The 18775-nt window shown below is 44.4% G+C and overlaps 1 protein-coding gene across 3 annotated transcripts in view; it reads left to right on the top strand.

The window, feature by feature from the left end:
• LOC148035492 (uncharacterized) overlaps positions 1 to 18775 on the top strand; it is a 161288-nt gene that overhangs the window by 20686 nt on the left and 121827 nt on the right. For 2 of the 3 annotated variants that reach the window (XM_087677451.1, XM_087677453.1), the window contains exons 2-3: positions 8617 to 8787; positions 8930 to 9100. In XM_087677451.1, the coding sequence (XP_087533577.1) occupies positions 8617 to 8787; positions 8930 to 9100 (342 nt within the window). The remainder of the gene's footprint in view (positions 1 to 8616; positions 8788 to 8929; positions 9101 to 18775) is intronic. The other variant, XM_087677452.1, reaches the window with a different exon arrangement.

An 18775-nucleotide genomic window follows, 5' to 3' on the forward strand; every position in this document is an offset into this window, starting at 1 on the left:
CAGACAGCAGACAGTGCAGACTGCAGCAGACTTCGAGGTGGACAGCAGGTCGCATCGTCGAGGTGGAGACACGCAGTCCAGCGCACTGCGCCCGTGTATATCTTTGTATTCAGCATTCTTTATACAGCAGATCTTCATTGTACACTGTCTCTTTCTCTCCCTTCTCTCTCTGCGTTCTCTCACTCAGTCCTACGCTTCCGCACCGCTGCACTCTGACATGGTATCAGAGCAGTGTTTGAGGGCTGACTGAGCGCAGAATCAACCTGAAGTGGAGTTTCCATCGCGACACAAATTTGCGTTTTTTGCGTTTAAGGGCAGACAGGAGGGCTGCGCCTTGGAACAAGGCTGAAACGAGTGTGGGCGCACAGGAAAGGAGTATAGGTGGTGGATTTGCTGCTGTTTACTGCTGCTTGACGCGGAGGAAGTTTGAGTTTTCAACCTAAAAGTGCAGGTTTTGCTTTTTCATCGCCTTCGGCGGGTGAAGAAGCTTCGGGACGCGGAAGAGCCTTAGCAGGCTGAGTTTACCCAGTCAGAGGGGGCTGCTTTTGCGTTTGAGAAGGCATTGCAAGTGAAGATGTCTACAGAGATGGACTTGGAGTTCCAGGCGATTATGGACCGGAAGGTGTCTGTCCTACCGGCTCTTCCTACAGATCAGAAGCCCGACGGCGACAACTACCACATTTGGCGCGTTATGATGTTGGCCATCCTTGAGTCCTATGATTTGGCGGAGTTGGTCCAGGAAGATATTGACCGGCCTTCGGTAAGAGATGAGTCCAAACTCTCTTCCGATGCTCATGCGGAGTTGGCCAGGGCCCAGTCTCATTGGGACAAACTGAATGCCAGGATTCGATCCTTTCTCTTTCTATCATGCACTACAGCCGTGATCGCTCACATCGAGCACTTGACGGTGGCTCGTGAGATATGGCTGGAGCTTGATCAAATGTACAATCGGATGACCCTGATGAAGAGGGTTTCTTTGGAGGTACAGTTGCGGACCTTGTCCGTCAATAAGTCTTCTTCGCTAAGGGAACACATTAACAAGCTAAGGCAGCTACAGATGCAGGTTCAGAATGCGGGGAAGCCGATTTCCTCCGAAGACATGGCGATCACACTCTTGTCCCAGTTGCCGCCACGATTCGGTACATTTTACTTTGCCCTTATTGCTTCGGGGCGAGAGTCTACTCTTCGGTGGGAAGAGTTGGTTCCTATGGTCTTGGACCAAGAGGAACAGTTAAAGGGACAGAATGCTTCCAAGACGGAGGCGTTGACAGGTCAAGCCTCTCAGAAGAAGGGGAAGGACCAAAAGAAGAAGAAGGGGGATAACAAGTCCAAGAAGGACAAGGAGAAGGACAAGGACAAAGACTCCACATGCCATATTTGTGGAAAGACTGGCCATTGGAAGAAGGATTGCCCTGACAAAGACTCGAAGGACACCAAGAAGAAGGAAACCAAGGATTCTGGAGCGGTGGCTGCACCCTCATCAGCTGCATTTCTACATTTAGTTGTCATTGAGGACGCTTCACCGAATGCTTCTGATGCTGCGATGGCGGCTCCCCAATCTCGAGAGTGGATTATTGATAGTGGTGCCTCACGGCACATGACTCCTTCATCAGATGGTGTTGCCCAGCTGCGACCTTCGCGTGGGCAGGTTCTCATTGGAGACAGCTCTTCAGTTTCTATTGCAGGTCGGGGTAAGATGCAGCTTATTCCGGATGGACGAGGTGGCACCCATACCTCAGAGGTTTTGCATGTACCAGGATTAGGGTACCATCTCCTTTCAGTTCATAAGATTTGCTCCCTTGGTCTTTTGGTGGAATTTGACAGTTCTACTGTGCGAGTCCTTGATCATGAATCGAGGAAGGTTCTATCATCTGGATATGAGGAGAACAGCATTTACAAACTGAAGTCTTCCACTGCCCTCTCTTCTCTTCTTCTTACCTCACAGTCACAGTCTGAGTTATGGCATGCTCGGTTTGGTCACCTGAACTATGACTATCTTCGGAAGGCGTCACGTGGACAGCTTGTTCGAGGGTTGCCGGATATAGTGGTGAGCCAGCAGCCATGTGTCTCCTGCATACGGGGGAAGCAGCATAGAGATGCCATTCCCCACACCGCTTCGCGGCGGTCTACTTCACCGATGGAGTTAGTATCTACGGATCTATGTGGCCCTATGCGGAATGAGTCCCTGCGTGGGAGCTCGTACTTCATGCTGATCGTGGATGATTATAGCAGGATGACATGGGCCTACTTTTTGGCACTAAAGTCAGAAGCTTTCTCGCACTTCAAGGATTGGCTTCTCTTTGAGGAGAACCGATCAGGCCGGAAGTTGAAGACCTTGCGATCCGACAAGGGAGGTGAATTTGTGTCTAATGAATTTGCTCGATTTTGTGCAGATAGAGGAATTCACCAGGAGTTTACCAATACCAATACTCCTCAAGAAAATGGTATTCTAGAACCGAAGAACCGTAGTGTGATCGAGATGGCGCGCACTATGATGGAGCACCGACAGACCCCACAGGTTCTGTGGGCCGAGGCTGTGGCTACTGCAGTCCACATCCTTAATCGATCCCCTACTTCGGCCGTGGAAGGGATGACTCCATTTGAGGCTTATTTTGGGACGAAGCCAGATGTTTCTTACTTTCAAGTTTTTGGGTGTGATGCCTATGTTCACATTCCCAAGACTCACCGTGACAAATTTGAAGCGGCTTCCCGAAAACAGGTATTTGTTGGCTACAGCTCCCAGTCCCAAGGCTACCGACTGTATGATCCCGTCAAGCGGGATGTATATACTAGCCGTGATGTGCGGTTTGTGGAGGTTCCGGCTTCTTCAACGGGTGATGAGCATCCCGTTCTTGGAGATCCAGGGGAGAGTTTGGCTCCTTCTACATTTCCACTGGAGCCTGTGCCTTTTGAGTATGATTCTGTTTCTGACACAGAGTCTATTGTTCCACCGGACCCTTCTGAGGAGTTACCACCGGTGGATATTCCAGAGTCTTCTACTGATGGAGAACGACGAGGGGAGGTTCGGCCTCCTCCTCGCTGTGCCCGTGACACACTTCGTGATTCAGGAATCGAGGGGGTTCCTGAGGAGTGGGGACCGCAGGATGGTCCGCGGCGGTCATGGAGGCACCAGGCGCATTCTTCGGAGCTTGTTTGCTTCAATTATTGTTTGATGTCCCGTGTTATGCAGGATCGAGAGCCCACCTCCGTGAAGGAGGCTTTACAGTCCGCCCCATGGAAGAAAGCTATGGAAGCTGAGTTGGAGGCTATTGAGAGGAATGGCACTTGGTCCCTTGTGCCACGCTCCCCGAAGAAGAAGGTGATTGGAGTCAAGTGGGTCTTCAAGACCAAATATCTCAGTGATGGTACTTTGGATAAGCACAAGGCTCGCCTTGTTGCTAAGGGTTTTGCCCAGCGCCCGGGGATTGACTGTCATGACACCTTTGCCCCCACAGCTCGTATGGCAACCATTAGAGCTGTTCTTGCTTTGGCTGGCCATAGGAGATGGCCTGTTTATCAGTTGGATGTGAAGTCGGCCTTTCTCAATGGTGATTTGAAGGAGGAGATCTATGTTGAGCAGCCTCCTGGCTTTGGTTCTTCAGATGGGAAAGTCTACAGGTTGAAGAAGGCCCTGTATGGTCTCAAGCAGGCCCCGCGAGCTTGGAACGAGAAGATTGATTCGTTCCTCCAGTCTCAGTTGGGATATCGGCGGTCCAAGGCCGATCCGCAGCTGTATGTTCACACTTCCGAGGATGGTTGTGTGCTGTTTGTATTATATGTTGATGATTTGATTGTCACAGGTGATGATGCACAGCAGGTCCAGGAGACAAAGTCAGCTTTACATCGGACGTTCGAGATGACGGATTTGGGGCTACTCCATTTCTTTTTAGGCCATGAGATTTATCAATCTCAGAGGGGGATCTTTCTCTCCCAACAGAGATATGTACAGGAGCTCTTGGTGTCTTTTGAGATGGAAGATTGTCGGGCCCTCTCTACTCCTATGGATCCGAACTGGAAGGCCACTTCCCATTCAGCTTCTCCTTTGGCGGATGTGTCCCGCTATCGACAGTTGATAGGGTCCTTGATTTGGCTTCTCAACACGAGGGTTGATCTATGTTTTGCTGTTGGGCTCTTGGCAGGGTTCATGAGTGAACCTAAGACGGTGCATTGGCAGGCTGCTCAGAGGATACTTCGGTATCTAAGGGGGACGTCTGATTTGGGGATTCATTACCCTGCAGGGACAGATGGGTCAGATCTTGTACTTGCAGGTTGGAGCGACTCGGATTGGGCCGGTGACGTGGACCACAGGCGGTCTACAACAGGTTACTGCTTTACTTTGGGTGCAGGTGTTATTTCATGGAGTAGCAAGAAGCAGCCCACGGCAGTCCTTTCGTCTACTGAGGCGGAGTATCGGGCCGCGTCTTCCACCACATGCGAGGTTGTGTGGCTTCGGAGATTGTTGGAGGAGCTTGGGTTCGCCCAGACTCGTCCTACATTGCTGCGATGTGACAATGAGAGTTGCATTGCCTTGGCGAGGAACCCTGTTTTTCATGCCCGGACGAAGCACATTGAGATCCAGTACCACTTCATCCGAGAAAAGCTTCTGGATGAGACCATCACTGTGGAGTATTGCAAGACGGAGGACAATCTTGCGGATTTGTTTACGAAGGCGCTTCCTCAGGCTCTCCTTCGGCAACATTCCAGATCCCTCAGGCTTCTGCCCTGTCCAGGCTCTGAGAGGGGGTGTTAGAGATCATAGCCTGTTTAGAGGGCAGGCCTGCACAGTCGGACCAGCAGGCTGCTGCACAGTCGGACTGTGCAGTCGGACTGCCACGTGGCAGTCCGACTGCCTGCAGCCGATTTATTCCAGGCTGCGCCCTATTTCTGGCGCCCCAGTTCGTGGCTGTTTTCGACTATTTATAGTCGACGTCTCCAGCAGTCTGGCCATTCTTCTCTGTCGCAGATTACAGACCGGTGCCGTGCAGATTTCTGTCTCTGTTCATAGATTTCAGACAGCAGACAGTGCAGACTGCAGCAGACTTCGAGGTGGACAGCAGGTCGCATCGTCGAGGTGGAGACACGCAGTCCAGCGCACTGCGCCCGTGTATATCTTTGTATTCAGCATTCTTTATACAGCAGATCTTCATTGTACACTGTCTCTTTCTCTCCCTTCTCTCTCTGCGTTCTCTCACTCTTAGTCCTATGCTTCCGCACCGCTGCACTCTGACAAAATGAACATACAGTACGGTACCGTACGTACATGGAATGCAACACTGGTTGTACTCGAAGACAAACACGTCTACATGATCATGCCAATGCTATGGAGTTTGTTATGGCAGCAAATACACTTGTTGATGATGAGCCTGATTCTTTTGAGGATGCACAACAGAGTGTGCACTAGATGGCAGCAATGCGGGCTAAATATGATTCTATCATGAAGAATCAAACTTGAGATTTAGTTATATCGCTTGTTGGAAAGAAAGCCATTGGTACTAAATGGGTATATAAGCTGAAACTAAAAGCGAATGGATCCATTAATAAGTACAAGGCTAGGCTTGTGGCAAAAGGCTATGTGCAAAAGAAAGGCATTGATTATGAGAAGACATTTGCTCCTCCATCCCGTATGACCACATCAAGTGTATGGTTGCAGTGGCTGCCCATTATGGTTGGATTGTGTGCCAACTTGACATTAAAATTGCATTTTTACATAGGGGATTTTAGGAAGATGTGAATGTTCAGCAACTCATGGGTTTTGTAGTTAAAGGATCCAAACACTTGGTATGCAAGGTGAACAAGGCTTTGTATGGTTTGGAACAAGCTCCACGAGCTTGGCCAAAATTGATGCCTTTCTACTCAGCCAAGGGTTTCATTAATAGTTCATCAGAGTCTACTTTTTACGTATGTAAAGGGGGGGGGGATTCTTGCTGGTCGTTTGTCTGTATGTGGACGATCTCCTACTCACAGGGCCACATGCTGGTTAAATTTCAGCATTTAAGAAAAATTTACAGCAGACTTTTGATATGTTTGATTTGGGGCCTTTGCATTACTATTTGGCAATTCAGCTTATTCATGATACTAGAAGCATTGGATCGTCATAGTCCATATATATTGGTAAACTCCTCGAGAGATTTGGCTTCCAAGATTGCAAGAAGCCAATAATCACATCGATGGAGATTGGACTTAAGCTATCTTTGGATGATGACAGTGATATGTTTGACATTCATACATATGCTCTAGCAGTTGGGATGCCTTATTTACTTATGTAACACAAGGCCAGATATTCAATTTGCAATTTCAGCCTTGAGCAGATATATGCACAGCCCACACATGTAATATTGGCAAGCCCTGAAGTGTGTTTTCTGGTACTTGCAGGGTATTAGGACTCTTGGATTGTTTTATGCCAAGGGGGGGCCGTTGCAGTAAAATGCTCACAATGATTCCGATTAGGTTGGAGATTTTGATTCTCGCCACTCTATAAGTGAAAATTGTTTATTTCTTGGCTTAGCAAGAAACAATCCACTGTTGCCAGATCGTCTTGTGAAGTTGAATACAAGGCAACTTTCACTACTACAATCGAATGTGTATGGCTGAGACGTTTGTTGGCTTTCACTACTACAATTGAATGTGTATGGCTGATCTTGATGTATATGTTACGGAGCCTACTCCTTTGTTTACTGACATTCAAAGAGTCATTGCAGTGGCATGGAACCCATGTTTCATTCACACACAAAACACATTGAGATACATTATCACTTTGTCAGAGAGAGGCTACATGTAGGGCATATCAACCTTGTCTACTTTCCTACCAACAACAATGTGGTAGACATCTTCACCAAAGCTCTTCCTCGCAACAAATTTGAAGTATTTCACAATGCTTTAAATTTGGTCTCCTTTGGTGGATGATCCTTGTATGCTGATCACTTATCACTCCGGGGTGGTTTGTTGGATTTTACTCACGCCTACGCTTACACAGGAGTGTCAGTTATCTGGACGTAGGATACTTGGGTACTTTTTACTCTCCGTAGGAGATGTTTTTTCCCTTAGTCACATTACTCTTCATCTGTAAATTTATGTTACACACTTTGGTCGCTTAGTGCATATTACACACATCTGTGTGTGAACGCACTTTAAGTCATTCACACAACCCTAAAGTCTAAGGGTTGTAGTTTGTACTTTGTACCTCATTTTTGCAATCAATCGTGTATCGAGTTGTGATCACACTCTTTCTCTCTCTACTGTCGTGCACACTCACTCTGAAGCTGAGCTGCTGCTGTCCATCACCAAGACTATGATTAGCCTTTATCATTGTATTCTATTGTATCAAGTCACCCATGATCTGAGAGAGGGTGCTAATAGTCGAGCTATGTCGGGCATGGCTAGGTATTTTAGGGATTTTTCTATGGTCATGATGATACTTATTTGGGCATTTTATGCTGGTTTTAGGCTCCTCCGCTATAGTCATATCAATCATCACCACAAGTTCTGTTGGAGAGAGGGAGTTGGTGCTAGTGCCTACGAGCCAATGACTCGTTGTTGTACGTGTCATTCTCGTGTTTGGTGTATGGATTCCATTTCCTGAGCATTCTTTTGAGTTCTTCTCTTTTTCTGTGTTCTTATGTTCTTCTATGTTTTTCTTTTCTATCCTTGTGTTCAACAGTTTATTACAGCATCTGTTTATGCTTCCATTGTTCAATCCACTTTTGGCAACCTTGTGGTTGATTAATGGCACCATTCTGTAGTTGATTAGTTTGCTATTTTGTATGTCATGTGTCTCTTGTACCAAATCTTGATTTGAGTCACGTGAGATGTTTGAACTTTTGGTACAATTGACATGAGGCATCTTGTTTTTTTATGCATTGTTATAGCTTCTTGGCAGTATAACTGCCCAGCTTATTTTGCTATTTCATCTCTCTTGCATGTTGTTTCATTCTCATGTTCTTTTTACATTTGATGCTTGTTCAACTTGTTGTCTTCAAGAGTTCTTTTTGATGAGTACAATATTACTTTTAAAACTCAACTCATGGAATAGACTTTGTTAATTGACGATGCAACAAAGCATTTTATCAGCCCCTCACATGCATACTAGTCTACAAATGCTTCTAGTAATCTCTTAGACTTTGGTCAAGCGGATTTTCAATTTTCTTAGAGTCATTTCAAATCCTCATTATGCCACTGATTATGCTTTAGGTCACTGTTTGTGGATGTTTACATCCTTATGCTTTGTCACACTCATGTTGTACATTCTCGTGACATTAAGAATGTTATGGCTTTTTGAATCTATGGTCTTTGGTAAGAATAATAAAAATGTGATAGCTCATATTTGACATTGAGTTCCTTTTCAAACAGTAAAGACACGTGGCATAATAGTGCATGAGCAAGTGAATGTGTGGTAAAAGACCTGAAAGCTATGTCTGACAGAATGATGATGTACTACAACCTTGAGAAAGTGAACTGCTGGTAGAATGATGAAATGATGAGTAATTACCAAATTTGCCTATACATCTCAAATTTGCCTGTCTGAGTGTTGGTGCATGAGTGTCCTGCACTTTACAACCACGGAAAGCTAGTAGTCTTGAATTTCAGTTCTGAAATTATGATCCACATGTATTGTGATAGAGCTTTTCACATACGAAGGAACAAACTTCATCTTGGTCAGAAGAGAGGATTAATTATCAGCCAACGACTAGTGGAAAGCCAGGGAAAGCAAAAGTCTGGTCAAATTTTGGCAAAGTGAGATCAATTTTGTCTCATGCTGACACAAATGCAAATACTAGTATGCATGACAAGGTATGTTTACTATTGACTATTTCCAGATCTAGGTATACAGGATTTTTTTTGTTAGCAAAAATTGGTGATGTCTGCTTGAAAGTCACAGGTATGGTGATTAGCAAAAACACTTATCAATTATTTCCACGAATGCTCCATGTAGTTCTTAAGGTGGTTGCATGGCGGTGACTTGGAATCTTCTAGCAAGTTCTTCCTTACCAATAGAGAAGGCCTGAAATTCAAAAGTGATACAATGCCAAGTATTGGAAACTATGGACAAGATTCAACAGCTGCAATGGATCTGAAAGCAGGAGGTACCTTATTGCAAATACCTGTAAGTAGTATCTATGATTATGTTTTCTTCCTACAGAAAAGGTTCCTTATGTTACGTTAAAACAGATAGTACAATGGAACAAAGAAGAAGAATTTCAGATATCTGAAACTGTCAGGTCATGTATACAAAAGCCCAAAGGCTATGAAACAAAGGAACCCCCAAGGTCTACCATAATCATGCTCTAAATTGCCAGGTATGCAAGCAACAAAGGAAAAGTTCCATGCAATGTGCTACGTTATCTTGTTGGTGTGGGTCCTATCCCAATAACCTCTGGGTGTAGGAGGAAACCCATCTAGATTGAGAGGATTTATGTACACGAGACATAATAATACCCACATGTCTCAACTAGACAAACCCATCCAGGTTGCTGAGGTGTTTTTTATCAATTAACCATCATTTCCTACACTACTAGTTTGTTTACTTTTCATGATAGGTGGACCGTTACTGTGGTAATTGTACCTTTGTATTCTTGGCTGGCATCAGAGCCATCTCTCAAGGTCAAGTTTCAGGCATGCCTACGACACTTAGTTAGCATTGGAGCTCTCTCTTGAGATCAAGTATGGGCACATTCCGACAGCCTTGGTGGCTGACTTTTCCTTGCTCTTCCAGTTCGGGAGGGTCAGGTCTTCCTCCTTCATCCATTCAATCTATTTGCATGGTGGAGTGCTGTCCTAGCGTTTTTTGACTAGCATGGAGCCATCTCTTGAGGTTGAGATTTGGGCTTGCCTACGCCACTTGGTTAGCATTGGAGCCCTCTTTTGAGATTGAGTATGGGCATGTTCCACATATGCGATGGCTATTCTCCTTTGGCTCTTGTGGCTAAGGGGTGTTAGGTCTACCTTTATCATTAGATTCATCATGGTTCTCGGCACCATACGAAGCTCGACATCAAGCTCCTCTTCCTTCTTCAGCATTGACATCTACAGATGAGAGGGGGTTCCTATCCTTTCTTGGTATTCTACAGGTTTTGGCATTTGTCCTCGACATCAGTCTTCCTTCCCTGTTGTAACTCCCCTTTGAATTACATGATGATCATCATCTTTGTAAAAGAGCCCTTGTGCAAGCGAACAATTTCCCATGAGGGACACTGTCCAAGTGACACCTACTGCATGTGCATTCTCATCATGTAGCATTACTCCTTGCATCTCATTGTGTAGAGCTCGGGCAAGTGAACAATTTTCCCACAAGGGACACTATCCAAGTGGCACCTACTGCATTCGCATTCTCATCATGTAGCACTACTCTTTGCATCTTATTGTTTAGAGCATCCCTGAGCGCATCCTGAATTGTTTTTATCAGCCCCTCTTTCATTATCTTACCATGACACATACATACTTTCTTTTTTTCCCCTCGTCATCGACACCCTTGAGTGGTCGGGATAGTTTGTCTGTTTTTCTTTAAAAAAAAGAAAAAAAGGTTAATGTGGTTTCATATGCCTTTGTAGGTTGTGGTAGGCCATTGGGTAGATGACGAGCACCTTGTGTCTGATACCTTGGCCGCTCTAGGGTGATCACTTGGACTCCCTTGGTAAGATAACCATTGACTTTGTAGACTTGGTAAGCCACTGGGCAATCGATACGCACCCTTTGGTTTCATATGCCTTTGTAGGTTGTGGTAGGCCATTGGATAGATGACGAGCACCTTGTGTCTGATACCTTGGCCGCTCTAGGGTGATCACTTGGACTCCCTTGGTAAGATAACCATTGACTTTGTAGACTTGGTAAGCCACTGGGCAATCGATACGCACCCTTTGTTTGATGCCCTGGCTGCTTTTCAATACAAGGCTAGAATGAGTGGAGATGTGTGGGAAAGGACTCTTATTTGCTGTTGTTGTGTGTAGAAAGAGCTATCTAAGTAGGGGAAAGACTTGCGTTTTTAGCCTTTTGAAGCAGATTGGTCTTTTAATTGCCTTCGGTGGTTATCCTTTGTTTGGGGCCAGTGAAGAATTAGAGATATGGTTATCTGGTCATCCCTTGGATATAGGCAGCCACGTCAGCAGTGCCATGTTAGCAGCCACATCAGATCGCCACGTTAGCAGCAGTTGGATAGGTTGGCCAGTTTTGGTGCAGTCGGCCAGATTTGATAGGTGGATTGCTATGTTTGCTGCCTATTTCTTATGCTATAAATAGCGGATTTCTAGCACACTTTGACATTCATTCTGATTGTAGATTTGGCTCAATTCGAGGCAGAGATCGTGCTAGCTGCTGTAAACTTCAAGGTGTATAGTAGGGTGACATCATTAAGGTGAGATTTGCTCCTTCAAATCACCATTGAGGAAGGTAAACTTCACATCAAGTTGATAAATTCGCCATTTCCTATGGCTAGCTAATGCAAGAATGACTCTAATGATAGCCATCCGAGCTGTAGGTGTGAAGGTATCATGGAAATCCACCACTGGCCACTGTGCAAAACCCTTTGTCAACAAGCCGCGCCTTGTGCTTATCTAAAGTACCACCATTGTTATATTTGGTCTTGAAGACCCATTTGACACCAATCACCTTTCTATGAACACGTTGAGGCACAAGATCCGAAGTGTCATTCCACTCAATAGCATTCAACTCTTGCTCCATAGCCTTCTTCCAATGCTGTGAATGCAAAACCTCCTTCACAAAGATGGGCTCTCTATCCTACATAAGACATGTCATCAGCCAATAGTTAGAACAAACAAGCTCAATGGAATGGGCTTGGTTCCTTTGAGAATGCCACACACCATCTTGTGGCTGCCACTCCTCAGGGATCCCTCCAATCCCTGCTTCACAGAGTGTCACATGCCCAAGAAGGAGGCCGGATCACTCCTCGTCGCTCTCCATCTGCTGAAATCTCTAGAACATCCACTGACAAGGGCTCATGTGGGGTGGCCGGTGGTGAAAAAGAATCCTCATTTGAAGAAGAAGCATCCCCAAGAGGCACTAGCTCCAAAGGAACAGTCTCTAGTGCCCAACTATCTTCTAGATCTCCAAGTACAGGGTGCTCCTCACCCCCCTCTAAAGCTCGAACCTCCACAAATCGCACATCATGACTTGCGTAGATATCTCACTTAATGGGATCATACAAGCTGTAGCCTTGAGATTGCAAGCTATAGCCCACAAACACCTGCCTTTTCGAAGCCACTTCAAACTCGTTCCTCCGAGTCTTTAGGATATGAATATAAGCATCACACCCAAAGATCCTAAAATAAGAAACATTTGGCTTGGCTCCAAAACAAGCCTCATAAGGGGTCATACCAACCATGGCCGAAGTAGGTGACCGATTGAGGATGTGGACAGCAGTAGCCATAGCCTCAACCCAAAGACACTGAGGTGTCTAACAATGCTCCATCATGATGTGAGCCATCTCATTCACACTCGTGTTCTTTCGCTCCAATATGCCATCCTCTTGAGGTGTGGTTGTGTTGGCAAACTCCTGGTGAATACCACGATCTTTACAAAATCTAGCAGGCACATTAGAAACAAACTCTCCTCCCTTGTCTAACCACAAGGTCTTCAACCTCCGGCCTGATTGGTTCTCCTCGAAGAGCAACCAATCCTTGAAGTTGGAGAAGGCCTTCGACTTCAGCGTCAAAAAGTATGCCCATGTCCACCTGCTAAAATCGTCAATAATAAGCATGAAATGCAAACTCCCCTTAGGGAACTCAGTCCACATAGGTCCACAAAGATTTGTACAAACAAGCTCCAAGGGTGCTGAAGACCGCCTCGAAGCCTTGCTAGGCATGGCATCATGATGTTGTTTTCCATGAATACAGGATATACAAGGCTATTGGCTCACCGCCTGAGACAAGTTGTCCCTTAGATGCCCTCTAAAGATAGTCATAATTCACATGGCCAAATCGAGTATGCCATAGCTTGAACTATGAAGTAAGAAGAAAAGAAGTCAAGGCAGAAGGAGACTTCAACTTGTAGACCCCAATCTCCTCGTAACCTATAGAAACACCACCGCTCTGGAATCCTTTGAAGCCTTCTCCTTCTCAGTGTCCTTCTTATCCTTGTCATAGCAATCCTTCTTCTAGTGACCTGTCTTGCCACAAATGTGATAAGTAGAGTCCTTTTCTTTGTCCTTCTTTGGTTTATCATCCTTCTTCTTCTTCTTCTTGTCCTTCTCCTTCTTTTGAGAGAACCGACTTGTCAATGCCTCCCACTTGAAAACATTCTATCCTTTAAATTGTTCCTCTTGGTCCAAAACCATACGAACCAACTCCTCCCACCAAAGAGTCGACTCTCGCCTTGAAGCAATCAAGGCAGAGTAAAAAGCACCAAACCTAGGCAATAACTATGACAAAAGAGTTAATGCCATGTCTTCGGATGTGATAATCTTCCTTGCATTTTGAAACTCCATCCGAAGCTACCGTAGCTTGTTCAGATGCTCCTGCATAGAAGATGACTTGGAAGGATTCAACGTCCTCATCTACTTCTCCAAAGACACCCGTTTCATAACGGCCATTTGGTTGTACATCTAATCAAGCTCCAGCTATATGTCTCTAGCCACCATCAAGTGTTCAATATGGACAATCACGACTGGAGTACATGAAAGGAAGAGAAAAGAGCAGATGCGGACATTCTGTTTGTTGTCCCAATGTGCTTGAACCTTGGCCAACTCCGCATGATCACATGCACAAAGTTTGGACTCGTCTCTCGATGTAGGACAATCAATGGCCTTCGTAAAAAGCTCCGCCAAATCATAGAACTCCAAGATGGCAAGCATCATAACACGCAAGATGCGGTAGCCATCAAGCTTCTGATCTAATGGAGGAGCCAGTAGAATAGGCAACTTCCAATCCATAATCGCCTAAAACTCCATATCGGCCTCAAAAGACATCTTCACCTAAAATGTCTACAAAAACACAAAAGCAGCCCCTTTGGATTGTGAAAACGCAGCCTACTAGGGCTCTTCTTCGCTTATCTCGCACCTTCACCCATCGAAGGCAATGAAAATGTAAAATCTATAATTGAAGACTCAAAACACAGCCTTCCTCCTTCCTATACAACAAAAATCTATAATTGAAGGCTCAGAATGCAGCCTTCCTCCTTCCTATACAACAACAATCCGCAACAGAATCAGCAACTTCGTTTCTTTCCCGCACACTCACGCTCTCCTCAGCTTTGTTTCAATGCGCAGCCCTCCCGCTCACCCTTGAATGCTAAAAACGTAGCCTTGTGTTGCGCTTGAAAACTCCTCTTCAAATCTGCCCATGCCCATGATCAATCAGTCTTTACGATGCTCTGATACCATGTCAAAGTGTAGCAGTGCGGAAGCATATGACCGCAATTGAGAGATTGAGTGAACATGGAGAGAAGAGAGAAAGAGACAAAAGAATGTATATCTATATGAAGAATGCTGAGTAAGGAATACAAATATGTCCTCGGCCGCAGTTCATATGTCTCTGTATCTTATGTTGAGCAGCCTCTTGGCTTTTCCTCATTAGATAGATAGGTATATAGGTTGAAGAAGGTTCTCTATGGCTTCAAACAAGCTCCTCGTGCTTGGAATGAGAAGATAGACTCGTTCCTCCTAGAGGTTGGGGTGCCGGCTCTCCACGGCCGATCCACAGCTTTATGTCCACATTTCAGAGGGGACACATGCCTTGTTTGTGCTCTATGTGGATGATTTGATTTTGTCGGGTGATCATATATAGATGGTCAAGACAACCAAGGCAGCACTTCACGAGTAGTTCAAGATGACGGACATGGGACTTCTCCATTTCTTCTTAGGGCATGAGATCTATTAGAGTCCGTTGGGGATTTTCATCTCTTAGTAGTAGTATGTGCAGGAGCTCTTAACTACGTTTGAGATGGACGAATGCAAGTCTCTACTATCAACTCCTATGGATCCAAATTGGAAGGCCACAACCCATGTTGATTCTCCTTTGGCGGATGCTACCCATTATAGGCAGCTTATTGGGTCCTAGATCTTGTATCCGCCTCAGGAACCCGTTATAGGTAGCTTATTGGGTCCTGAGGGGGATACAATAACGTGTTCCTGAGGGGGATTCTCCTTTGGCGGATGCTACCCATTATAGGCAACTTATTGGGCCGATTTTGTGGTTCCTGAGGGGAACCCTAGATCTAGGGATCTTGTATTGAGCAATTGTAAAAAGATGACGTACCAGCGAGACAGTAGGGTTTGCGGGGAGGAACACGGAGTGAAATCGGCAAACATGGAGGAGAGAAGAGAAGAGAGAAGAAACTTTGATGAATGGAATGATGAAGTTTTGAATTATGGAGTGAATGTGATACAAGAGAACAAGGGTGCCGTAGCATAAGGAAGATGATGAAGACAACTAGGAAATGTATCCTTTCCATAGCATGTCTTTTAACTATGTATTACAGTATGTATGCACGTATCCTCACATAATATTTGCACCATAAACTATTCATGGTTTTGGGTCCTCAAGCGTGCTTCAAGTTCAATCCATCTTCTGAATTCCAATTCCACCTACACGTGCACAAGTCACCATACACGTAAGTAGACACACCCCTTAGGGAAAGCACATGTTGGCTTACAGGACTCATAGATGGATTGAAAACCCATATTGCCTAGATCCTACAAAGGGGGTAGGAGGCCCAAAAGAGGGTGCAAACCCTAATTCATAGTGGTGGAAATCGTAAAACGCAAAAGGGATGCAAACCCTAATTCACAGGGGCGCAAACTCTAAGACACAAAGTGGGGCGTAAACCCTAATCGTAAAACAGTATGCCGTCCTAGAGAGGTGACCTAACTTTTATCCTAATTTGTGCCTATATAAGGTTGGGAGGTCTGAGTTGTATTGACCCTTTTGGTGCATCCATGCTGCGGAAGATCTATGAGTGTAACTATTGAAGCTTTCTATTATTTTCTTCTATTCTATTATCTTGCCTCCATTGTTGAGAGGGAATGAGAGAGAGTGAAGCTTTTCATTGTCTTATTTCTCTGCTCCTTCTCTACTAGCTTTTGGACTAGTTGGTGTACTTGGTGGTAGATGTGAAAGAGCGATGGCATTGGATCATGTTGATCGTTGTTGTGGAACCATCTTTGAGCCTTCAATCTTTTGGACTACAACATGGAAAGGTAAGTCGGCGAGTTCACTACACCTAGAAGCTAGTCTTGTGTTCTTACTTTCTTGGAATAGAGAGAAGGATGCGTGGTTAGTTAGAGTGGAGTGTCGAGAGACAATGAGAGATTGTTGAAAAAGTGAGTTGCAGCTTTTGAAACAATAGAAGTCCGATCAAAGTTTTGACTGTTGGTGTGTTCGACTCAACAAAAGTTTCATTGCCTTGGCTCAGAACCTCGTGTTTCATGCTAGGACGAAGCATATTGAGATCCAATACCATTTTCTTTGGGAGAAGCGTTTGGATGAGACTATCAATGTGGTTTTCTGCAAGACAAAGAGAGTTTTGTTCATGAAGGCGCTTTTCCAAGTTTTACTTCGTCTGTATTCAATATTCTTTAGTCTCTTGTTGTATCTAGGATCTGAGAGGGGGTGTTAGCGAGATGGTTATTTGGTCATCCCTTGGACAGGTAGCCATGTCAGTAGTGCCATGTTAGATTGCCACATCAACAACAGTTGTACATGCAGTTGGCCAAGTCTGGTGCAATCGGCCAGATTTGGCAGGCCGATTGCTATTTTTGTTACTATAAATAGTAGATTTCTAGCACACTTTGGTATTCATTTTGATTACAAATTCAGACTTAGTTCGGGGCAGAGATCGTTTTGGCTGTTGTAGACTTTGAGGTGTATAGCAAAGCGACATCATCAAGGTGGAGATATGTAGACATACGACTATGCTCGTGTACATATCTATATTCCTTACTCAACATTCTTCATACAAATCTGTGTTCCTTTGTCTCTCTTTCTTTTCTCTCTATGAACTCTATCTCTCAGTCTCGGTTATACGTTTTCACACCATTGCACTCTAACATGAAGGAAGCCCTAGTAGGTTGCCTTTTGCGGGGTTCTTTATTGATCATGTCTTTAGAGGCTAAGATGGAATTTCAAGCCATTATGAACTAAAAGGTTTCGATTCTACCGATTCTTCCCTAGGATCAAAAGCTTGATGGTGAAAATTACAGGATATGGGAGGTATTGATGGAATCCATCTTAGAGTCTTATGATTTGACGGAGCTCCAGCTTGAAGACATAGACCGTCCTTCGATCAAAGGACCTTCTACACTTTTTCCTAGATGGAGAAGTTGCAGTTGGAGAAAGCTCATGCACATTGGGAAAAATTGAATGGTCGTATTTGCTTGTTCGTGTTTCTCTCTTGCACATCGGCCATGATTACTTACATTAAGCATTATTAAGCATTTGATAAGTGCTCGTGAGATATGGCTAGAGTTGGTATGGACCAGCTTTACAATTGGATGATACTGATGAAGTGGGTTTCTTTGGAGGTTCAAATGTGGACCTTTGAATCCAAACAAGTCGGCCTCCACACAAGAGCGTGCTAACAAACTCCAATAATTGCAGATGTAGGTTCAAGGTGCTGGAAAGGTTATTACTTCCTAAGATATGGTAATGACTTTGATATCCCAGTTGCCAATCGGGTTTAGTTCCTTCTATTTTGCCTTAATTGCTTTAGGGCATATGGAGATGCTTAAGTGGGAAGAGCTAGTTCTTATGGTTATGGACCAACAGGAGCAATTAAGAACCTTAATCCTCCGAAGTGGGAGGCCCTTACAAGTCAAAATTCTTGTCACAAGAATGTGAAATTTTGATGCCTTGCTTAGCATTTTATTAGAGAGTTTATCAAATGTCCAAATATGATATGTATATGTGAGGTGCAGGTCAGTTATTTCACAATGTGGAACCTAGGACTCTAAGATATTAGTTGTTGGTGCCAAAGGCAAAAGTTGTAACAAGTTACACTTGTTAGGTACTAGGTGGTACTTGGTGATAGATTTTGGCTTAGAATAAATTATTAGCCATTAATGTCAGTGGTGACATTAGGAATTAGATATCAATTAATTAATTAATGCTAGTTTAGGGGCTAATAAATGCTCAGAGATACTTGAGTGACAAATTAGCCTAGGAAATTTAATTGTTGGTTGGTAAAATTATGTTTTTGAGCAAGAATTAATTATTAAATTAATTTCCAAAGTTTTATTTTTGAATTTAAATTTAACAAAGCTTAAAATTGTTGGAAAATGCAATTGGAAGGTTGCCACTTGGTAAAACTTGCCCATGCAAGTGAGGGAAAAGCTATACTAGAAGGTGGAGCTTTGTTCTACCATTGTGGAGGTTAGGAGAGGAGGAGTGAGAGCTGCTGCAGCAATTTTCTAGCGATTGGTGATCAACCCAGCCATTGGAGGTTGTCAAAGGGCTGGCTCCAATTGATTAGGAGGCCATTGAAGTTTTGTGACAACCCTTGCAGGCAAGTTATAACAAGTTTGGGGCCCACAAGGACAGTTGACTGCATGTGGGGATTTTGTTGATGGTGGGCTATAGTCAATCAGCCATTTGCGGCAGGGCAATATTAAATTTCAGTCAATTTTGGTGATGAAACTTTGAAATTTCTCTCTCTAGCTTCCTCTTGATTCTTTCAGTCAATTCATAGCTTCCCTCAAGAGATCTCAGCCAAATTTAGTTCCAAGAGGGTGCAATTGAAGAATTTCTACCGCTAAACCATAACTTAGGGTTTACCAGCCATTCTAGGAACAGTGTTGAGAAATTAGAGTCTAGTACTTGAAATTCAGGGACTGAAA

Source organism: Lygodium microphyllum, chromosome 5 (genome assembly GCF_053477565.2).
Source record: "Lygodium microphyllum isolate KBCC chromosome 5, Lygodium_microphyllum_v1.1.10, whole genome shotgun sequence".
NCBI classification, from domain to species: domain Eukaryota; kingdom Viridiplantae; phylum Streptophyta; class Polypodiopsida; order Schizaeales; family Lygodiaceae; genus Lygodium; species Lygodium microphyllum.